General features: G+C 53.8%; 3 protein-coding genes across 8 annotated transcripts; 2 read left to right on the forward strand and 1 right to left on the reverse strand.

Annotated features, from left to right (window-relative positions):
- Positions 1-817: 817 nt before the first annotated feature.
- On the reverse strand, positions 818-6,573 carry Fbxo2 (F-box protein 2). The gene is made up of 6 exons (XM_032894712.1): positions 6,232-6,573; positions 2,924-3,298; positions 2,439-2,568; positions 2,274-2,369; positions 1,484-1,613; positions 818-1,283 (listed from the first exon to the last, which is right to left on the reverse strand). The coding sequence occupies exons 1-6, from the start codon at positions 6,251-6,253 to the stop codon at positions 1,149-1,151; spliced, it is 888 nt and encodes a 295-aa protein (XP_032750603.1). The 5' UTR covers positions 6,254-6,573; the 3' UTR covers positions 818-1,148.
- Positions 6,574-6,715: 142 nt separating this feature from the next.
- On the forward strand, positions 6,716-15,961 carry LOC116892834 (F-box only protein 44). Of its 6 annotated transcripts, none has more exons than XM_032894746.1 (6): positions 6,716-6,884; positions 8,091-8,377; positions 10,561-10,687; positions 10,778-10,873; positions 10,982-11,117; positions 15,068-15,961. In XM_032894746.1, exons 2-6 carry the CDS (start codon positions 8,113-8,115, stop codon positions 15,209-15,211), a joined length of 768 nt encoding a protein of 255 aa, XP_032750637.1. In that variant the 5' UTR covers positions 6,716-6,884; positions 8,091-8,112; the 3' UTR covers positions 15,212-15,961. The 6 variants fall into 6 exon arrangements, with proteins under 6 accessions (XP_032750637.1, XP_032750644.1, XP_032750628.1 ...); XM_032894737.1 differs by lacking the exon at positions 6,716-6,884 and adding an exon at positions 6,891-7,178; XM_032894724.1 differs by lacking the exon at positions 6,716-6,884 and adding an exon at positions 6,950-7,222.
- Positions 15,962-17,126: 1,165 nt separating this feature from the next.
- On the forward strand, positions 17,127-22,706 carry LOC116892875 (F-box only protein 6). Its single transcript, XM_032894785.1, has 6 exons — positions 17,127-17,422; positions 19,144-19,429; positions 21,326-21,452; positions 21,747-21,842; positions 22,048-22,183; positions 22,319-22,706. Exons 2-6 carry the CDS (start codon positions 19,171-19,173, stop codon positions 22,553-22,555), a joined length of 855 nt encoding a protein of 284 aa, XP_032750676.1. The 5' UTR covers positions 17,127-17,422; positions 19,144-19,170; the 3' UTR covers positions 22,556-22,706.
- Positions 22,707-22,711: the final 5 nt, after the last annotated feature.

Raw genomic sequence — 22,711 nt, forward strand, 5'->3', positions numbered from 1 at the left:
ACCAGTGGCAAGACCTCTCCTCACCCCCCGTCAGCCGTGGAGCATTCTGGGAAGGAGCTGGGATGCTAGAAAGCAAGTAGCCTAAACCTACAGCCTAACACACTCTTCCCACAGCAGTATGGTGCAGGGAGCCAGCTTGTAGATAAAACCAATACTATCCTGGCCAGGAAAGTTAATATGAATCAGAGATGAATAAGAAGAGTAGCCAAGGGATTGGGGATTTAGCTCAGTGGTAGAGCGCTTGCCTAGGAAGCGCAAGGCCCTGGGTTCGGTCCCCAGATCCGAAAAAAAAAAGAAGAGTAGCCAAGATTCTTCCTCCCAGTGTCGTGTGTGTGTGTGTGTGTGTGTGTGTGTGTGTGTGTGTGTGTGTGTGTGTGTGTGTGTGCGCGCGCGCGCGCGCGCGCGCGCCCCACAGCCTTCATCTCTAGGCCCAAGAGAATGTGTATCCAGACCTGTTGGGGTCCCTGCCAAACTGCTCCAGAGAGGGGTAGGAACAACGCAGCAAGACACAGCCTAACTACTGGGCCAAGAGGGACAGTTGGGCAGGCACCCCACACCCCTTTACCAAGCCCTGTTGTGGATTCTGGGCAGCTTGGATGTCCTCAGGCGCCAGGCTCAGCCAGCCCCTCCTCAGACTCACAATCCTAGCCTTTGTCCGCTGGTCTGCACAGGCTCAGCTGGCCCCACACCAACCCAAGAGCCCCTGGAAACCCGAGCAGCTGGACTGCCACCAAGTACTTTTCCAGGCCGGGCCAGGGGCCCTGGGGAGACAGAGAGCGATGGGGAGGCGGGAGATGTCCATTCATCTGCGCTTCCATTGTTGCCTTCTTTGGACAAATATTTATTGAGTGCCCACTCTGAGGCAGGCACAATGCTAGGTGCGCGGGATCCAGCAGCAGCCCCATTCCCCCCTCGGATCGGATCGTACATTCTAGAAGCGACTGCCCGTGGGGATGCAAATGGAAGCCATCCCACAGTAAAAGCAACAAATCCTTCTCTCCCCTCGGGGACCAGACTGGAGGAAGGGGCGGGAGAGAGGCAGGTGCAAGGCGTGGACGAGGCAGGTGAGGACGCTACCAACTAAATTAAGGCCTTTCTACCCCAGGATTCTGCCCTAGAGGGCGGATGGTGGGGATAGGGGAGGTCCCTCAGGGTTCCACCCACACGCTACTGTTGGTCACCCGGGCCCCGAACCAGCCCTTCCAGTAGACCGAGTCCTGCCCTCCGTGCTCGAAGCGGACGTAGCGGACGCCTGGCCCGTAGTCGGTGAAAGTGTGGGAGATCTGGGGGTGAAAAGATACCGCGTCAGCCTCAGGGGTCTAAGGCTGTCCCCTGCCGTCCCACTCAGGCGCAGCGCCTCGACCCTAGCTCTGATTGTGGGCTAACAGGGACCAAACTCTCAGCGTCCAAACGCTGCGGATGGAGTTTCCACAAGCTCCACCCGGGATGTCCCAGCCCTGCCCCCTCGGCCCAGCAGGATCACCTCCATCCAGCTGCCATCCTCTGGCACAGCCACCTGTCCCGTATTGAACTCCGCCAGCACATCTTCGTGCTCCGACAGCAGCCTCACAGTGAGCTCATACAGGCTGCCGGCATCCGTGCGGCCCGAGTACCTGCAGGGGAGTGCGGGACACAGGCCTCACCTGCTCAGAGCCTCGCTCTGCCAGAGATCTCTTAGGCCCAACCCAGCATCCCTGCCGGGTCAGTGTCCCGCAGTGTGCCCATTTCACAGATAAAGAAACTGCGGCCACAGAGAAGAGGAGGCTGGGGCCGCAGAGCCAAACTCAAAATGAACCAGACCAAACCTTGGAACCAAAGCCATCCTAAGGGGTACACATTGTAGGGACGGTCACACGGACACAAATGGTAATGTGTGTGTGTGTGTGTGTGTGTGTGTGTGTGTGTGTGTGTGTATGTGTGTACACGTAGGAGGTAAGCAAGCCTTAAGTTATTAGTAATATCCTTGCCTTGACTTAAACGCGAGCATATGCACAACCTGTTCGCTAACATTTTAAATTTTTTTTTTTTTTTTTTGGAGCTGGGGACCAAACCCAGGGCCTTGCGCTTCCTAGGCAAGCGCTCTACCGCTGAGCTAAATCCCCAACCCCAACATTTTAAACTCAAGGGAGGAATAGCATTTCACCCGTTGCCAACCCTTGCAGACCCGTGTCCCACGTGGCCACGACACTGCAAGTGTGGCAAAGGGCCAATCCCTCCACCACCACCATTTCCCCTTCCCCTCCAGTCCCGAACCCACCCTAACAGCTGCTCACCAGTCCTTCACCACGATGGCGGGTTGGGTGGTGTCCAGTAGCTCCTCCCAGTAGCCCTCAGCCTGCAGATCAATGACCTGCGCTTTGCGACACCACCTGGGGGAACAGGCGTCAGGACCCGGTGGGCCCGGCTTTCCCCTCCCACTTCCCCTTGTCCCTTCTTACTCGAAGGAGGAGGCGAAGTACTTCTTAACGCTGTCGTCGTGGGTAAATTCCACCCCACTGTCTCCAGGCAGTTCCTCCACTCTCCAGCCGTCCCCACCGTGCTCCACGTCGCACCAGCCCTCCAAGTCCTCTGTAGGGATACGACAGCCCCACCCTGGTCACACAGTCCCTTGCTTGAGGCTGGCTCTTGCTCTGGCAGTGGGAGGCAGAGTGGGCATGGGTACTTTCTCAAGGTCTCAGTGGGCAGACGACGAGTGACGGGAATGTAGGCACCTCCATTCTACCCCAGACTCAGTGTCCACAGGACCTGTCTCGCCCTAGTTCACTGAGAGTGGATGCCCTGGGAAGAGACACCCAAGGAAGAAGAGGGATATTCCAGGCTAGACCTTGCACCAAGTGCTTCATCTCATTTAACCTTGAAGCGGGCTGGCACCGAGGGCGGTTTTCTAGAAGGGACAGTGGGCATCCAACTATGTGGCCCTCACCTTCCCCACACGGGTTACGCAGCAGGTTGCGCCTCCTCTTGCTCAGAAAGTAGAACTGTTGCCAGTGGTCCCGCTCGTCATCAGCGCTGCCCTCAGGCACCAGCCCCTCCTGCTGACACTTGAGCAGCCACAGTGGGGCGCCGTCCACCAGCTCCTTCCAGCGCAGGCACACCAGGCGGCAGGCTTGCACTAGCTCCGTAGCGGGCAGCTCTGCCAGCACGCGCAGCAGCAGCGGCTCAGGCAACTCGGCAAGGTACTCCACGGCCTCTGCCTCTTCCTCCTCCTCCCTGGGCTGCTCCTCCTCCGCACTCGCCTCGGCGCCCGCCTCCTCGGGCTGCTCCTCCGGGCTCGCCTCTTCGGGATGGCTCACACTCTCTGCGGGTCAGGGAGTAAGGGAAAGCTGTGACTGTCAAACTGTGCCACTCCACGTCCCACTTTGAGTAAGCCACAGCAGGGGGCCAGAGGTTTTTAACCGGGACTTGCTGGCTCTCGCCTATAATTCCAGCAATCGGGAGGCAGAGTGTGAGTGTAAGGCTAACATGTGATACTGAGTTCTAGAAGGAGCACTGTGTCTGTCTGACTCTCTCTCTCTCCCCCCCCCTCTCTCTCCCTCTCTCTCTTTTTCTCCCTCTCCCTACCCCCCCCTCACATACACACAACACACACAAGTTCTGCGGCCCTAAACTGTGCCCAAAAAGGAAGACCACTCAAGACCACAGATACTCTCCCACTCCCCCTAAACCAGAAGAATTGCTTCAAATGCTGCTTCCCCCTGCAGGACTTACAGACACCCACAGGGATCTGGGATTACTGATGGCTTTGTACTGAGGGGTCCGTTCTCCTAAGCACCCTCCCAGACCTCTGGGTCCCTCCCATCCTCTGGGGAGCCTTCCTGGACATAGTTTTAGCATACAATCTCCCAGCACAAGTTCACAGGCAATCAAGGACTTTCTAGCTTCTGTACTTGGTCTGGTTGTTTGATAACAACCTTTGTGTGCAATTCACTGATCTCAAGGATGTGGCCTGGGAAACACCACTTCTGTCCCTGTGTAGAGCCAGGAGCTACTGTATTTTACCAGTGCCTATCAAGAGCAAGGTACTGCCCTGAAGATTGGAACTACTCCCTAAATCCTCAAATCATCTCCTCCAGGCTGGGCCCAAGTCTGCTTCATGAGGGGACAAAGAGGCTTTGGTACTGTGGGTGAACATGCTCAACTGTGGATATAAAGTGATTTTGTGTAGGTCGCACTGGCAGTATTAGGGTCGGGGACTCAAGCGCTGTGGGTGAGGAGAACAGGCTAGAGACCCAGCTATCCCCAGCCAATATTGTATAAGGAGGGGAAGGAAAACAAAGAGAGGTACTGGGTGATTGGGGAAGAGTCTTTCCCCCTTCCTTTCCCATCCTTTGTCCTCAGTCTCCTCATCTGTGAAATGGGGTCATCGTTGTGTCAGACCATCAGATTTATAGTGAAATTCATCCCCTCCCCACAGAGGAAGGAGCAAGGCAACAGGGGTAGTCATAGCCACTCTTGCTAAGTCAGTGGGAACTCCTGACCCTACAGTGGGAACTGGGCACCAGGAAAAAAAAACACCGTCTCCCAGGCTGGGTTCTTGAGGTCAGTCCATTGAATACCCAGGATGGTGTGGGCAGCTGTGTATCTCTTGGATCTCAGCCCGCCTCATCTGGGCCACCGAAGAAGCCTTGAGTAAGCAGACACTGAGTGCCTAGTATCTCTAAAGGAGAGAGGGCCAGTGGGGAGGGGACCCAGCCATCCTGGGTAATGGAGGCCGCTTCTCTCAGAGTTCCTGAAGACCGGACCCTGAAAAACCAAGGAAATAAGGGGAGCAGGCCTGTGTCAGGTGTCAGGGGAGGGACAGATGGCCAGGTCCCTAAATCCCCTCTAGGGTGTCGCAGCCAGTATCACTACACTGTCAGACCCAGGAAAGCTGAATCAGGATTTCCCTTCTTTCTTTAGAGCACACAACGAATCCTCCATCAGCCATGGTGAATTGTTTACATACACACACACACACACACACACACACACACACACACACACACACACCGGATAGGGGAAGGAGGAAGGGGGAGGGGAGGGGAAGGGAAAGAGAAGGAGAGAAAACTACTTTCCCTGCATTTCTAACGTGTTTTGGTCACTGGGAATGAGAAAACACACAGAGAGACCTAGCATTTCTTCCAGGTTCCACCACAGGACATCATCAAGCAGAAAGAAAAACAGTGGTCCCTCCTGCTCCCAACAGCTCTGAAGAGCTGGGCCCACTGTCCTCACCTCTCCACCAGCACCCCAGCCCTGCCCTGGCCCCAGCAGATACCTGATGCTCTCAGGAAAGGTGTACCTCACCCAGTCCTCTCTCCTGGCCCCTAGACCTGGCATTGAGGCCCCAGATCGGATTACAGCCCGCCCCCCTGCTCCTTTGCACACAATTTGCCACATTGTTACGCTAGGAAAGTTATCTAGCCCTGGATGCTGACCCCTAGCTGACTTGCTCACCTGGGTTGGGCCTCTGAGTCCAGGGACTTCCTGGGCCCAGGGAGAAATCTGGGGCCCTGTAGATGATGTTGAAGCGAGACACTGACTGAGAGTGGGGTTTGGGGAGGGGGGTGGACGGGGTCCAGGGATGAAGGGAAGCCTGACCACCTTGAGTTCATCTATTCCCTCACCTCCCCTAAAGAGCGACCACTCTGGGTGTGGTTAGTGAGGAAGGGGCAAGGGTCATGGCAAGCAGGTCTGCTCCCCAGTCTGACTCAGCAAGCCACCCCCTATAGGCCCAGCAGGGAGCTGAGGGGAGAAGGGGTAGGGTCTTTGGTGCCAGAAAAGATGACTGGGCAATCTTTGAGGACCCAGAGCTTCTGCCAAAAGCTGACCTCCTCACCCCTTGCCCGGTCCCCACGGAACAGCCGCTACTCCAACACAAGGCGGCCCCTCCAAAGAAGAGAGTCCCCTGAAAGCTCGGATGGATGCAGGGTGAGGTTTATCAACCCTAGGACCCCGCGGGGACTCCGGAGGATCAAGAGGCAGGGTGGGCAGCACTAGCAAATGAAAGAAGTTCATGGAAGCAAGAACCCGGCTTTCAAACCCCAGGAAGCCCAGAGCCTGGGATGCCAGAGTCCTCCGTGCCATTTCGGAGACCTAGGCGTCCTCCTCCCTCCACATCCTGACACCCGGCAGAAACCTGCTCCCTAGACTGTCTCCAGGGTGTTCCTGGCGCGAAAGTTTGAGCGCCGTCTGCGGCGCTGGCCCGCCCTGTCTCCCGGGTCTGTATCTAGCGGGGCCAGCAGCGGATACCTGGATCACCATCTCCATCCATCGCTGCGGCGCTGACGAGAGTGGAGCCTGAGCGCTGCGGGTGGCGAGTCCTGGAGCTGCCGGCGTCAGCCGGGCCCTCGCCGCCGCGCCTCTTAAAGGCTCCGTGCGCCCCGCCTCTGGCCCCCGGCTAAGGGCCCGGAGCCCTGCACCCCCCGTAGTCCAAGGTGCTGCTTCCGGGAGAAGCCGGGAACCGGAGAGGGGCAGGGACACCTACAGGATGGGTGGGCTCCAAGTGTGCCTAGAGAATGACTGCAAGAGGACATCGGGGGTCGGACTGTTAGGGAACAGAGGTGTGGGCGCCGAGCCCAATGGAGTGGCGGGTATCGGAACCGTCGTCCCCCCCCCCCAGGTAATTTTCCTACGCTGTGGTGGGGGCGAGTCCCAAGAGTGCGCGGGTGAGGCGGGGCCTGGAGGAATGGTGGGAGGAGTCTTGAGGGCAGTGGGAGGGGCCGCATCCTGAGCCAACACTGGCAGAAAAGCGCAGTTCCAAGACCCAACCTTGCCAGGGCAGCGGGACCAAACGCCGGTGACAGAGAAAATGGGGTGGGGCGAGAGGCGTGGTCAGACAAACAGTGGGCGGGTCTCACCCCCGCCCTCCATTGACCCGGATGGCTCACTCCGGTGAACCAAGGGTATGGCGCAGCGCGACCAAACGTGGGTGACAAGGAGAATGGAGAGGGAGAGGGGCTAGTGTTGTGGGATTATGGTTAGGGCGGGGTCTGATGAGTAGTGGGCGGGGCTGTGTCTTAGGTGCTGTTCTCCAACGCGGCACATTGCAAGGAGCAGGTGACAGCAGGAGGGGAGCAGTGAGGGCCCCAGCCGCGAGAGGTTTAGGGTGTAGTAGGCAGGTCTGCATTCCGGGCCACGCAAGCTCGGGCCGCACAGCCCCACGGTCTGGCAGGATCACTCAGCGCGGCGGATCGGAGGTGACTGCGGGAGGGGGAGCACCCTGCGTGGGGACTGAGACGCGGTAGGCAGAGACCTAGAGGGGAGGAGGGGCGCGCGCGCTTAGCGATCCTAAGTGCCTCAGCGCCTTTAAGGCCCAGGCCTCAGGCTTTGCCCCCACTCATTGTACTGTGAGGCTCCGAAGAACTGGGCTATGGACGCCTTCGGTGCTCAGAGATCTGAATCTGGTCTTGAGCAGGGAGGCCCGTTTTAGGGCCACGCATAAACGGGAGACGGCAGGGGCCCTGGGCGGGGTTGCGGGAGGGAGATAGGAAGGCTCTTTTCCACTCGCACATCTTTCCTCAGGCTCAGGTAAACGGGTCATATTCTCTGCGATCTTGAGAACGTCACTGAGTCTTTTGTACTCCATGACCGGTCCTGAGGGCCAGTGATAACCTCCGATCATCGCCTCTCCCCATTCCCCCATGTGGGGGATGGGAGGAAATGAAGAGTAGCAAGCTGGAATGCTCACAAGGCTTTTCATTGTCCCCCCCCACCCTTAAAAGACTGCTGGCCTATTGAAAATGGCTGGCTCTACATTCAGTGAGGGCTGGGGCTACCTCCCCTCCTCTCCTGTTAGTGTGACCTTGGGAAGCTCCCTGGGCTTCCTTAGATGCTGTTCTTGGGTGCCCCCGTTGGAGGGAAACCAGATTTTTTTTCGTTTACTAAGCAGCTCCCCAGCCCAGGAGCCTTGAGCTGGCGGTGACCCTGAAGGGAAGTACCATACCCGGCCCTTGTTTAACTGTGGCAACTGAAGGTCAGAACAGCACAGGGATTCTGGAGAAAGTCAGTGGCCGCTGAACTGGGAATCGCTCTATCCCTGGGTGCTGGGGTTGCCACTCACTGGCCAGGGAGAAGGCTGGGTGTATGGCACAGCTCTCCCATACCTGCAGGAACAGGCTAGGAACCGCCACCATGGCTGTAGGCAACATCAACGAGCTGCCGGAGAACATTCTGCTGGAACTGTTCACCCACGTCCCGGCTCGCCAGCTACTGCTGCGCTGCCGACCAGTCTGCAGCCTCTGGAGAGACCTCATTGACCTGGTCACACTCTGGAAGCGCAAGTGCCTTCAGGAGGGCTTCATCACCGAGGACTGGGACCAGCCCGTGGCTGACTGGAAGATCTTCTATTTCCTGCGCAGCCTCCAGAGGAACCTCCTTCACAACCCTTGTGCCGAAGGTGGGTGCAGAGCCTATGCCTCAACAGGACACAGGCTCTGTTAGATGACCACAGCGTGTGCCCTAAACACTGGCTGTGAGCCCTTTAACTACATCACGGCCTTCATTCCTCCCACAAGAATTCTTAGACGCAGGTACTACTCTTTTCAAATGGGCAGACTGAAGTCAAGAGTACTGTCTATTGTAGATTATTTCTATGCTGGGTCTGAGGGCACACACCTGTAATCCCAGCACTTGTGTGGGAAGTAGACACGAGAGGATAGGGAGTTCAAGGCCATCCGTCAGAGACCAGTCTGGGCTACTTGACTCTGTCTCAAGGCAAGCCAATTACTTCTCAGTTGGTAGCTGTGCTAATACCTGTAATCCCACCACTCGGGAGACTGAGGCAGGAGGATCATGTGTTTGAGGCTCCTCTCCTAAAATCCTCCCCAGGAAAAGAAATGAGGCCGGCTGAAACAAATTGTGCCAAAGACACGAGTTGAAGCCACATTCCTCACAGACCCCCCCCCCGGGTTAGACCTACAGAGTGTTCCAGAAGGGGTCTTGCCTATGGATGAAGGAGTGATGAAGTTTCCTTAGCATTATGGTTCAAGAACAGGTGTTTGGGGGCTGGAGAGATGGCTCAGTGGTGAAGAGCACTGACTGCTCTTCCAGAGGTCCTGAGTTCAAATCCCAGCAACCCATGGTGGCTCACAACCATTTGTAATGGGATTCTACGCCCTTTTCTGGTGTGTCCGAAGACAGCGACCATAAACTTACATAAAACAAATCTTTTTTAAAAATGAGTTTAAAAAAAAAAAACCCCAAACAAACCATGTCTTCTTCTAGTCGTCTGGATACCCTACAGGTCATGCTGTGACCTGAGCATGAGCCACAGTAGGAAGAAATGTGTTTAATGCTGCATGATCAAACATCAAGAAAAATGGTGAGGACCTTAGTCCAGGCAGCCCAGAGCATCCAGCTGCCTGGCTGTGTCCTTTGACCCCACCTCTTCCCCACCCCAGGCATGCTGCTGTACAGACTACAGCCAAACCAAGCCAACATATTGAGAAAAGTTTTACGGTTTGATTAGCTTTGTTCTTCGGTAAGGGGGCCGACACAGCGTCTCTCTATTATTACAGGAAAGGTAGCTCTGACTGTCCTGGAACTCGCGACATAGACCAAGCTGACCTTTAGCTTACAAAGACCCACCTTTCTCTGCCTCCCAAGTACTGGGATCAAGGAACGTGCCACCATGCCCAGCTGAGTTTTATGTTTGTAAAGGATTATAAAGACAGAGATAAAGGACTATATGATAGAGGCAGTGCGTAGCCCCAAACCTAAGCTGTGACAGCACTCTGCAGAAAGCTACCCGGAGCCTTTTCTTTTGACATTTACTTATGTGTTAGGTTGTGTGGTGGGGGAGCTGTGCATGTTACCGTACACCTGGGGAAGTCAGAGGACAACTTGTGAGAGTCAGGTTTCTCCTTCCACCATGTGGGATCCTCAGATACTTACCCCAGGTCATCAGGCTTAGGGGCCAGGGCATCTGCCTGATGACGCATCTGCCTGCCTTGTTTTTTTTTTTTTTTTTTTTTTTTTTTTGTTTTTTTGGTTTGGTTTTTTTTTTTTTTTGTTTTGTTTTTTTTTTTTTTTTTTTTTTGGTTCTTTTTTTTTGAGCTGGGGACCAACCCAGGGCCTTTTCCTAGGTGCGCTCTACCACTGAGCTAAATCCCCAGCCCCTTTTTTTTTTGTTTTGAGACAGGGTCTTGCTATCTTGCCCCGTCTGACCTGGTACTCACTCTGTGGCCCAGACTGACCTCGAACTCACAGCAATCCTCCTGCCTCAGCCTGCTGGGATGGCAGGTGTGTGCAACCACAATTTAACCTCTACGCGTGACTGTAGCTGGCAAAGGGACCAAGGCTCAGAGAAGGAAAGTAACGTGCCTGTAGCCACACAGCCCATTGCTATTGGAGTTGAATGAGATTCCGTACTCTCCATTAGAGAGAGAGTCGGTCATCAAGAATTCTCAGTGGGAGTCTCTTACACCCAAGGCACACAGGAAGCGCCCAGTGCGCCACCTACAATGACAATACACAGGCTGGAGAGCAGCTTGGAGGTCCCAGCTCTGGGCAGGAGGAAGGGGTGCTTGGAGAAGGTGTCCCGGGGGGCCTCGTGCATGGTAGACTCTGCTCTCCCCGCAGAGGGCTTTGATTTCTGGAGCCTGGATGTGAATGGAGGAGATGAATGGAAGGTGGAGGATCTCTCCAAGGACCAGCGGAAGGAATTCCCCAATGACCAGGTCAAGAAATACTTCGTGACTTCCTATTAGTAAGATAAGGGCCTTAGGGCGGGGGGAGCCGGCCTCTTAACATCGGGGTCCAGTGCTGAACTCCAGCCCCCTCCTCCCTCCTCACCCAGCACCTGCCTCAAGTCCCAGGTGGTGGACCTCAAGGCTGAAGGGTATTGGGAGGAACTGATGGACACCACCCGGCCGGACATCGAGGTCAAGGACTGGTGAGTGCTGGGGGGAGGGTCTGGGGGGGGCCTGCCGCCCAGGCGCCCCACCCCTGCCCTACCCCCCATCTCCCAGGTCTTCATGGCGCTTCCTTCTCCCATCTGCAGGTTTGCAGCCAGGCCGGACTGTGGGTCCAAGTACCAGCTGTGCGTCCAACTCCTGTCGTCAGCTCACGCACCCCTGGGAACCTTCCAGCCGGACCCGGTGATGATCCAGCAGAAAAGCGATGCCAAGTGGAGGGAGGTATGTGGACAAGGACCCCCACAGGGACCTGTGTGCAAGCCAAACTCCGCCATCTCACTCCTGGCTCTCTGCCGCTCGGCCTCACTTGCTTTAGTAGGAGAATAGGAGTAAGCGTCCAGCTCAGACACCGGAGGTGGGAGGCAGGGAGAGGGCCGAACCCAAAAACAGATTCCAGAAAGGGTGTCTCCATGGAGGACTGAGTGAATAAACAGTTGGGCCTAAAGTCATGCCCTCAGTGGTTCACAATACTTTTGCTCTTGTCGAAGAGCCAGGTCAAATCCTACCAGCCACAGGGTGGCTCACAACCATCTGTAGCTCCAGTTCCAAGGGATTCAAATCCCCACTTCAGTCCTTTTGCAGGTACCAGACACATGCACAGCGCATATACATACATGCTGGGCACATGCATATACATACATGTATATATTCATATACATACATGGAAAAACATTCCTACAAGTAAAATAAAATGAGACCTAAAATTACACACACACACGCAACCAGAAGTGCCCAGTGTGGGGAAAACTGAGGCAGCAATGGGTAAAGTCCTGGAACCTTAGGGAGACCCTGTCTCAAAATTAGAAACGGTAAAAAAAAGAGGGCTGAAGATAACATTCAGTAGCCGAGTATCTGCCTAGCATGTGCTGGCTCAACTCCAGAATCACTGAGAAATAAAAAACGATCAAGGACAGGGTCCTTGTCCTCTTCTGGTCTGTCTGGGTGGTGGCGCACACCTTTAATGCCAGCACTGTCAAGGCAGAGGCAGGTGGACTTCTGAATTCAAAGCCAGCCTGGTCTATAGCAAGTTCTAGGACAGCTGGGGCTACACAGAGAAACTGTCTCAAAAAACCAGAACATTGGGATTAGGGATTTAGCTCAGCGATAGAGCGCTTGCCTAGCAAGCACAAGGCCCTGGGTTCGATCCCCAGCTCCAAAAAAAAGAAAAAAAAAACAGAACATTAATTAGTCGACTGATTAGTTGAATTTATTTAAAATAAATGGTCAAGGCCACGTGTGGCAGTTCATGCCTGTAATTGCAACACTTAAGAAATAAATGCAGGAGGCTGGAGAGATGGCTCAGTGGTTAAGAGCACTGACTGCTCTTCCATAGGTCCTGAGTTCAAATCCCAGCAACCACATGGTGGCTCACAACCATCTGTAATGAGATCTGATGCCCTCTCTGGTGTGTCTGAAGACAGACACAGTGTACTCATATACATAAGTAGATGATTTAAAAAGCAATTTCCAGGACATGTGCCACCTAAAACCCCATCTGAGAAAGGGGGGGGAAGAGAGGGGGAGAGGGAAAGAGAATATTCAGCACATGTGACTGCTACTAATAACGAATATCTATCATTTCTTCGAAGAGTCCCAAACTTATTTTTATGATTTATTTATTTGTATTTTATGTGGATGGGTGGTTTGCCTGAATATACGTGGACCACTTTCATGCAATGCCCAAGGAGACCAAAAGAGGGCATCAGATCCCATGAAACTGGAGTTACAGAAGGTTATGAGCTGCCGTGTAGGTGCGGAGAATTGAACCCTGGTCCTCTGCAAGAGCAATCAGTGCTCTTAACCACTGAGCCATCACTCCAGAGCTTCCCTGCTCCATTTAAACTTTATTTTAAACCTCTTCCTTCCTTCCTTCCTTCCTTCCTTCCTTCCTTTCTTTCTTTCTTTCTTTCTTTCTTTCTTTCTTTCTTTCTTTCTTTCTTTCTTTCTTTCTTTTGTTCTTGAGAGAAAGTTTCTCTATGTAGCCCTGGCTGTCCTGGAACTCAGCTCTGTACATCAGGCTGGCCTCAGAGATCCGCCCTGCCTCAGCCTCTTGAGCGCTGGGATTAAAGTGCCATCGCCCAGCAGAATGTTTTTCTAATAGGTTGTGTGGGTTTACCAAATTTTCAATTTAGCTGGATTTCAGCATATGGTGGGTCTGTCTGGACCTGCCCACCATCAGTTGAGAAGCAGCTGTGTTATCTACACCATGGTCCTCCTTGTTGTCTTTCTCCTCTTTATTTGATGAGATTAGATACAAAGTCTAAGACCTCAGGACACAGGCTAAGCAAGCGTTTTACCACTGGGGCCAGATACAAAACCTGTTGTGGTGACTGAAGCCTGCACGCACTATTAGTACCTAAGAGTTCGGGGCAGCGGGCTGGAGAGATGGCTCAGCGGTTAAGAGCACTGACTGCTCTTCCAGAGGTCCTCAGTTCAAATCCCAGCAACCACATGGTGGTTCACAACCATCTGTAATGGGGTCGGGTGCCCTCTTCTGACCTGCAGATATATATGCAGAACACTCTGTATATAATAAATAAATAAAAAAGGAGAGTCTGGGGCAAGAGCATCACTGTACATTCTAAATCAGTTTGAAGTTGGTTGGGTTCGTCGGTTGGTTGGTTGGTTGGTTGGTTGGTTGGTTGGTTGGTTGGTTGGTTGGTTTGTGCTTTTTCTGTTTCTCAAGGCAGGGTTTCTCTATGTCGCCCTAGCCATCCTAGATCTCATTTTGTAGACCAGGCTAGCCTCAAACTCCAGAGATCTGCCTGCCTCTGCCTCCCGAGTGCTAGAGTGCCACCACCAACGGCAACAGTTTTGTTGTTGTCTTGAGACAGAATGCCTTCGTGTAGTCATGGATGCTTTGGAACTCATTGTATAGACCAGGCTGACCTAGAACTACAGAGATCCTCCTGCCTCTGCCTCCTGGGTGCTGGGATTAAAGGCATGTGTCACCATACCTAGCCAGCCTGAGTTTTGCAGTACATCCCAGGCCTATCTAGGCTACTGACACCTGGTGTTAAAAATAAACTCCTGGGCTGGAGAGGTGGCTCAGCGGTTAAGAGCACTGGCTGCTCTTCCTAGAGGTCCTGAGTTCAATTTCCAGCAACCACATGGTGGCTCACAAACATCTGTAATGGGATTTGGTGCTGTCTTCTGGTGTGTCTGAAGAAAGTGATAGTGTACTCATCCACATAAAATAAATTTAAAGAAATAAATAAAACATTTGGACCAGGCAACTCCAACTCCTGGACCGCCATCTTCTGGAAGAAATGGGTATTGCACTCACATGCATAAACACACAGACAGTTCCAAACTTCCAGTCACAGGACTAGCCTCTCAGCTGTGCTGCTGTGGCGGAGAAATCAGCTTCAAACAACAAGCGAGCCCTGTTCCACCCAAACTTTATTAACAGAAGTATCACTGGGTCAAACTCTGATGCAAATGTCAGTTGAATCTAGGCTGAGTAACGTGGTTCTTTATTTAATTTAGTTTTTATTTTTGTTTCAATTTTCTTCTGATACAGGGTCTCACGTAGCCCAGGCTGGTCCCACGTAGCCCAGCTGGTCCCCAGCTTGCTACATAGCAGAGGACATTGTGAGCTCATGCTCCTCCTGCCTCTAACCCATGCCTGGTTTATGTGGTGCTGAGGATTGAACACAGGGCTGTGTGTATGTGCCTTTTGTGTTACTGTTTTTTTTATATTTTTTATTTACATTTAAAATGTTATCCCCTTTCTCCTACCCAACCACCCACCCCGCCTCCCCAACCTTGAACTTCTGATCCCTGGCCTTTACCTCCTGAGTGTAAGAATTAAAGGCTTGCACCATCTTGCTTCTAGGAATGAAAGCTAGGGCTTCCAGCATGGAACACAAACACTCTCGAATCTCCTCCCCCAGCTCTGCTCCGTTTTTCTCCTCCTCTCAAAAGATTTATTTTTATTTTATATGTATACGTGTTTTTTTCTGTGGGCCTAGAGGGCCAGAAGGGGGCTTTGGCTCTCCTGGAACTGGAGTTATAGATGGTTGTAGGTTGCCCTGTGGGTGCTGGGAATGGAACCCAGGTCCTCCTAGACATGGAGTCGTCTCTCTCGTCCCCCTGGCTTTGTGTTTGGAGATAGACCTATAGGCCTACTTCGTAGGCCCTGACTGCTCCTCTCTGTCTGCCCCCCTCAGGTCTCACACACATTCTCCAACTATCCGCCCGGCGTCCGCTACATCTGGTTTCAGCACGGAGGCGTGGACACCCACTACTGGGCCGGCTGGTACGGCCCGAGAGTCACCAACAGCAGCGTCATCATCGGGCCTCCGCTGCCCTGATGCCTCCTGAGCCCCAGTCCTCGGAGTCCTAATTGGTAAACAGTCAGAAAGGGCCAAGCATGGGAAGGGGAGGTGGAAGTCAGTCACTCCCAGACCTCATTGTTAGTCTTCGCCCCCAGCTGCCTCTGTGTGGAGCTTCTAATGTCTGGGCCACCCTTCTCCCTAGCCCTCCAGCAGAGCCGCCCCTCTAAGGGGCACAGTGCCTGAGGTTGGGCAGATAAAAGAGGTTTCCTTCCTTCTCAGAGAGAGGTTCCCCAGCTCGTATGCTTGCTTAGACCTGTTTCTACCCCTGACCTCTCTCCTTGTTCTCCTTAAGGATCCTCAGAGCAGGGACAGACAGCATATCTGACAGGTTTGGGGACTGCCTTTAATGATGTAGATGCCATAAGGCAGGTCCGGGAGAAGGCTCTGCTGGCCAGTCCTTAGCCTGGTTGTTGGCTGCTGTTTGGCCTTCAAGTCAGGCCTGGTACCAGATAGGTAGGATCAAACTGTCCTTGTCATCAGCAAAGCCCCAGAGCCAAAGTGTGTACCAATGAGCGCAGGACTCCCCAGAGGACTCAGGATGAGAGGCAGGATGGACCTGGACTCTGAAAGCTGGGATGGGGAAACAGCAGAAGGACCTGGCCAAGTTCTCTGTGGCTTGGAGATGTCCCAGCCCCATCTGTAGGAGCTTCACTCCACACACTACCCCTTGCCCCCAGCACCACCTCATCCCTCCTGTTACACAGCCAAATAAAATGTTTCCACCTCCCTGTGCCTGTGGCTTTGCATGGAAGGGTCGGTTTGTGGACAAATTGCCTGGCCCTAGAGAGACAGGGGTGGTTGTTGTCCCTGCTATAAAGAGGGGTTGACCATTTCAAGAGTGTGGACATGGCATCCCTGTCTTAAAAGGCAGAGGCCTGGGGTTGGGGATTTGGCTCAGTGGTAGAGCGCTGCCTAGCAAATCAAGGCCCCTGGGTTTGGTCCCCAGCTCCGGAAAAAAAAAAAAAAAAAAAAAAAAAAAGGCAGAGGCCCTCAGCGCTAAAGCCCTCTTGCCCTGAAGTACAATCCAAGGGGGCTGTGCCAGGCTCCACTCTCACCTTGCCCAGAACCTGACGGATTTCTGGTTGAGCTCAGCACACAACAGGTGCTCAATACTTGTCAAAGTTAATTATCTCACTCAAAAATAGACCGGGTAGGGTTGGGGATTTAGCTCAGTGGTAGAGCGCTTGCCTAGAAAGCGCAAGGCCCTGGGTTCGGTTCTCAGCTCGGGGGGGGGGGGGAAGACCGGGTAAGCTAGGATGGGCCAAAGCTCACAGTCACCTGCCTTGACCAGAATTACTGAACTTCCCTTGAGCTGACCTCGGCTTGCACTTGATAAATGTCTGAATTAATTAATTAATTTTCACTAGGACCAGAAAAGGTTTTTCTCCTCAGAGAAACCCAGAAAGAAGCTGGACACCAGCTGGTGTCTCAGGCATTTAATCCCAGCACTCAGGAGGCAGAGGCTGATGGATCTCTGTGTGTTCAAGGCCAGCCTGGTCTACAGAGTGAGCTCCAGGACAGCCAAGACTAAATAGAAAGACCTAGTCTCAAAAAAACAAACAAAACGAACACCAAAAAACAAGTAAACAAACAAAAAGCCAAAAGGTACAACTCTGCCCTCCTACTGGCTGGGGCAGATTAAGTCGACTGTCTGGTAGGGACTAGCTTCTTGGTAGCACTTCCTTCGCCGGAGAAGGAAGCAGGCCCGGAGTGGCAGCAGGCTGCTGAGCCGCTTGTCGCCTGGAGGGGGAGACGGAAGCCCAAGAAACCCGGCCGGTGGAGCCCGGGCTGTAGCAGCTTGGCGAGAGGTGATTCGAGGGCTCAGAGCCCACCATCTTCGCACTGACGCGGAAGGTCGGTGCGTGACGCCAGTGGGAGGATGGGCAGGACGGGGCGGGGCGAGGCGACCGAGGATCGCGTAGCCAAGGTCCAGGCCGAAGGCCGAGGATAGCCGAGGCCGCCGGGTGCCCAGGTCGCGGCCGCTGGGGTAGCGGGGACCGCGGTGGCTGGCCGGGCCGGGAGCGGGGCGCAGGTCACGCGCTCGTGGGGAGACTCGGGCGGGGCGCGGCTGGTGCTCTGGAGTCCGGTGCCGGGACGCGGGGTCGCCGGGCCTGCTGTAGGTACGCGAGGGCCCCGGACGGTGGCGACACCGGCTTCTCCTTGAGGCACAGGGCTTCAAGCGTTAGGGTAGGACGTTCGCTCGTGACCCGGCCGCACCCTGGTGTGGATTTTCCCACTAAGGCACACCAGGGGCACTGTAGTCTCTCTTGCAAGGTGGCTTAGTTGAGGGGGAGAGTGTCACTGGAGTGGAATGCCATCAGGGCCACCGCAGGGAGAGACCCCCCCACTCGGGGCCCAGTGACTCATTGGTGTAGGAAGCTTTCACGAGTTCTGACATCTTTTAAATGCGCATAGTTTGAGGGGGAGATGTTCCTGCTTTCCTTCCTCCCCTTGTCTGGAAGTACGCAGCGCCCGCTAAGCAGCATCGTTCCCAACCCTATTTACTTTTACTTTGTATTTTGAGACAGGGGCTAAATCGATTAGGCTGGGCCAAAAATTTCAAACTTTCCGCCGATTATCTGGGACTGTTTTTTTTTTTTTTTTTTTTAATTTATTATCATTTTATATTTCGACACAAGACTTTTTTTAAAACAAAAAAACAAAAACAAAAAACAAAACTATAAGCATTTGGAAGACTCTGCCCTCCCTAGCTAAGCATTTAAGCAGATCCCTTGTGATCCCTTTCCTTCCCTGTGGTAAATATTCCTCCAGGACAAGGAGGGCCTCCAGAGTGTATCCACTCTCCTGTATTCTGAGACCCCAGCCCTCACAAGACCAGGGAAGCCTCTGAAAATTCAGTTTTCCACAGGCTTAGGCAGGTGTGTTCTTTGAGTGACAACAGTGTCCCACCTCTGGCCTGGGGCTATTCCCCGAGATAGCCTGGAGCTTGCAGACAGCCAACCACCCCTATTCACCCCTGCCCAAAGCAACATCTCTGGCTCAGTGAGGTGAAACCTTGAAAGGATGTTTTTACTGCCGTGATGTCATAGCAGGGCTAGACACCCAGAACTTAGAGACAGCCCAGTGGCCCTGACTCTTTCCAGGTCACAGGGCCAGCTGGCTCCAAAACAAAGCACTTTGTGAGTGAGGGGTGGATCTTGAGACAGTTTCCTGTAGCCCAGGCTGACTTAGAAAACTCCATCCACTTTTTCCCCCACCTCCCAATGCTGGTTTACAAGCAATGAGGCCACCACACGTGGCTTATAATTGTTTTTCAGTGTGGGGGGGGAGGGGAAGGTCATCTTTAAAATTCTTGTCCTTTGTGTGTGTGTGTGGTTCTGTTTTGTATGTTTGTTTGTTTGTTTTTCTGAGAGGCTGTGGTGTCGCTCTGCTGCCCACACTGGCCTAGAACCCCTAGGCTCAAGCAAGTTTCCACCCTTGGCTTTCCCAATTGGGGCACCCATCTCTACCCTAAGGGCTTTGACTAAAAGTCCTGGGGCACAGTTTAGAGGCAGAGTGCTTGCCCAAGATAAATGAGGCCTTAAGTTCCATTGCTAGCGTTGCCAAGAACTTTTAAAAGCTTAATTTTGTTCTTGTGGTTTTCGAAAACCAACCTAGGCTGACCCGACCTAGTAGCCCAAACAGTCTTCCTGCTTTAGGCTCCTTAGGGCGCGGAGCACGCACTGCCCCGCCTCACACATTATTTACAGTATTCTTTCCAAACACGTAGAACAGCCCCTGCAGATTCCAAGGACCACGCCCCACCCCCAACCTGTAAGTGCTTCCTGGCAGGGTTTCCGGTCAGGGGTGGACCTGCCTACCGTGATTCATTCAGAACCTGACGGGAGTGGAGGAGTCTGCGGTTTCAGGATCTCTGCTCAGGCCCTCCGCCCCCCTATCACCCCCAGGTCCTGGAACATAGCTCCACTGCCATCATGGTCAACATCAACGAGCTGCCGGAGAACATTCTACTGGAACTGTTCACCCACGTCCCGGCCCCACAGCTGCTGCGCAACTGCCGCCTGGTCTGCAGTCTCTGGCGAGACCTCATCGATGTGATGACCCTCTGGAAGCGCAAGAGCCTTCGAGAGGGCTTTGTCACCAAAGACCGGGACGAGCCTGTGGATGACTGGAAGATCTTCTATATCCTGTGCAGTCTGCAGAGGAACCTCCTCCGGAACCCCTGTGCCGAAGGTGGGCCGGGGGGTGAGCCCTGGGAGCCTGTTCTCTACTTCCCTGACCCTCAGGGCCTCGGCGCTTGCTTTTCCACTCTGAGTACAATGTCCCCATGTCCCTAAAACATCCTACACTTTGGTTCCCTGTTCTTTGGGTCTCGGACCTGCCTGGATTCTTCATCGGTTAAATTGTTTTGTATGCCTGGTTGGGGGATGGGGACATAAGCACTTCAGCTTGCTGGAGTTGGTTCTCTCCTTCCATCTCTTGAGTCCTGGGAATCCAACTCGGGTTGTCCAGCTTGATAACCAGCACTTGACCTGCCTAGCCATCTTCACCGACTGGGCTGACACTTCATCAATGACAGCTTCCCCTCAGTCACCAACTGAGTGACACTTTTCAGAGCCTTTGTCCTTTGCTACAGTGTAAAGGTCTAATGGACCCTGTGTATCACCTGGCAGGGCACCTGTCCTCTGTGGCTCTTCCCAGGTTTCCTGCTGTCTGTCCAGGGACTCTCTGGGGCTTCACAGGTGTAACAGCTCAGCCTCCATTTACAGAGGAAGGGTTGGGAGCACAGCAGTCTTGGCCTGAGGCTGTTTCTTCCCCATAATTCTGTCCTCTTTGTTGCTTTTTCTCTCTTGTCCAGTATCTATACTCCATTCACCCCAGTGGCCATTGGGAAGCCTTGTCTGAGCTGGGCATGGCAACTCACACCTCTAATCCCAGCACTTGGGAGGCAGAGGCGAGTGGATCTCTGAGTTCGAATCCAGCCTGGTCTACAGAGTGAGTGCCAGGATAGCCATAATGAGACCCTGACTAAAAAAAAAAAAAACCAGGGCCCTGCCTTTGCTTCAGATGTCTGCTACCTTTTCCCTCTCCTCACTGTGATTCTGGAAGACAGACCGTAAGTGGCTGTCTCTGCATCAGAGTACCCTGAGGTTTGTGACGTGGCTTAGCACTCAGGACAGTCATCCACCGAGGGCCGTCCTGCCAAGGTTCAGGCCAGTCAGAGGACCCACAGGCAGTGTCTCAGATACTTGATCTCCCTACCTGCCCTAGATTCCACTCAGAAGCTGCCCAACCAGGCCGCCGGCTCATCTCAGGGCATTTTTACAGAGCTACCATGAAGCTTGACTTTGGCTAGCCTAGCCTTGCCCAAATCTCCCATGGCTTTAGCTCATGCTAGCCCAGCTCCTGGAATTCTCTTATTCCTTTGGTTCTTTATTGGGGAGCTTCCGAGAACAAATGAAAATAGTGTGGGCTCTTGGCGTGGGTGGGGAGGGTTAGTGAGGGGACTGGCAGAGCAGAGTTCTCCTGGTGATGGTTCTGGGCCACCATTGAGCCACACTAGCATTTTTCTAGGTCCTCTATGCTCTGAAGTGGGGGGTGAACCCGTAGATCTGACCCTGTTCCTGTAGGTCCCTCATACCACAGGACTCCTAGCGCCACCAGCCCAGGGGACAGCAACGTGCCCTCTTGGCATTTGCCCAGGAAAAGGGCATCTGATCATGTGGGAAAAGTAGATTCCTTTGGCCCTTAGAATCTGGGTCACAGTTAATCAGGGCCTCTTCCCCTCTAAAGCTGGAAAAGCCAGTGGCAGGTAAGAGGCCATGTTAGGAAGAACTCCCATCACCCATAAGGTCTGCTCCATCACAGGCCTATGGCAATATGAGATCATGCTCTTGGACTGGTTGTGTTCTAAACTTGGCTGCCTTGTATACCACAGAAGCAAACTGATTGATCGTTTGGTATCCACAGCCCTGGAGATCTGAGCCCAAATAAGCCCTAGTAAAAAAACCTCACCACCCCTAAGGTCTCCCAGGACCAGAAAAGGCCTCACAGTCTCAAGTGTATACCTCAGGGCTAAGCTGCTGGCAGAGTACAAGGGGATCTCACCTGAGCTCCCGCTTTCCCCAGAGAACCTGAGATCATGGCGGATAGACTCCAATGAGGGAGATGAGTGGAAGGTGGAGAGCCTCCCTGGGGACCACGGCACAAGCTTTCCTGACACCAAGGTCAAGAAGTATTTTGTCACCTCTTATGGGTAAGTGATGATGGGGGGAGGGTGGCTGTGCTGAGGGCAAAGAGTCTGGGAGACTCTGCCAGCTAATGGAATAAGTGGGGGCCTCTGGAAGCTCAAGGAGGGGGTCCAGGAGCAGTCATTTTGGGTTTCAGGTGACAGGAGCTCACTGAACTTAACGTCAGGCACAAGACAGACCCAAGGAGCTCCAGCCAGGATCTGTCCTGCGAGTCACCTGGGTGCCTTGAGCCATCTGCCTGGCAAGGAAGGGCTCTCTGTTTAGCATGCTGGCAACACGAGCCTGTCCTCTGCCCCCAGGATGTGCCTCAAGTCCCAGATGGTGGACCTCAAAGCCGAGGGCTACTCTGAGGAGCTGCTGGACACCTTTCGGCCGGACATTGTGGTTAAAGACTGGTAAGTGGTCTATGTCCCCAACCTGTCTTCCCTCTTGTCAAGAGAGAACCCCCAGTGAGGGTTCGCTCTCCCTCACAGTGCCTCGGTAAGAGCCACCCTAAGAGTCACAGGTCAACCCCATCCCCTCTCCGCCTCATCCCCCTGCCACTCCTCACTCCAACTGTCCTCATTTTGGTTTTGTGCTTGGCTTCTCTATCCTCCGCAGGTTTGCCCCACGAGCAGACTGCGGCTGTACCTACCACCTCCGGGTACAGCTGGCCTCTGCCGACTACATTGTCCTAGCCTCCTTTGAGCCTCCGCCTGTGACCATCGAACAGTGGAATGACGCCAGCTGGCAAGAGGTGAGGCCCTGACTGCCTGTCTCACCATTCACTCTTCCCAGGCCAGGTCCTAAGGCACAGGGGGGAAACTGTTGTGCAGTACCAGGCTGTCCTCCTCACGGCAAGTTTCAACGGTCTCTTCCTCTCCCTCCCCAGATCTCCCACACCTTCTCCAATTACCCTCCCGGCGTCCGTCACATCCTTTTTCAACATGGGGGCAAGGACACACAGTTCTGGAAAGGCTGGTATGGTCCCCGAGTCACCAACAGCAGCATCATCGTCAGCCACAGGACAGCCAAGAACCCCGCCCCTGCCAGAACTCTACCGGAGGAAGGCACTAGCAATAGGAGGAAGATACTCAGCTTTGGCTCCTGGGAAGACCTAAGCCCTTAGTGGGCAGTCAGGTCCCCAGTCCCACGAGTAGGTCCCCTGCCCTACACAACTTTGGTCAAGCCCAAATCAACTCGGTCACACAGCGCTGACATTTTGTTGTAATAAATGTTTTCAGTAAATCCAGCCTATTTGGGGCTTGATGGAGATCAGGGCAGC

The sequence above is a fragment of the Rattus rattus genome, chromosome 1, assembly GCF_011064425.1.
Source record: "Rattus rattus isolate New Zealand chromosome 1, Rrattus_CSIRO_v1, whole genome shotgun sequence".
NCBI lineage: Eukaryota > Metazoa > Chordata > Mammalia > Rodentia > Muridae > Rattus > Rattus rattus.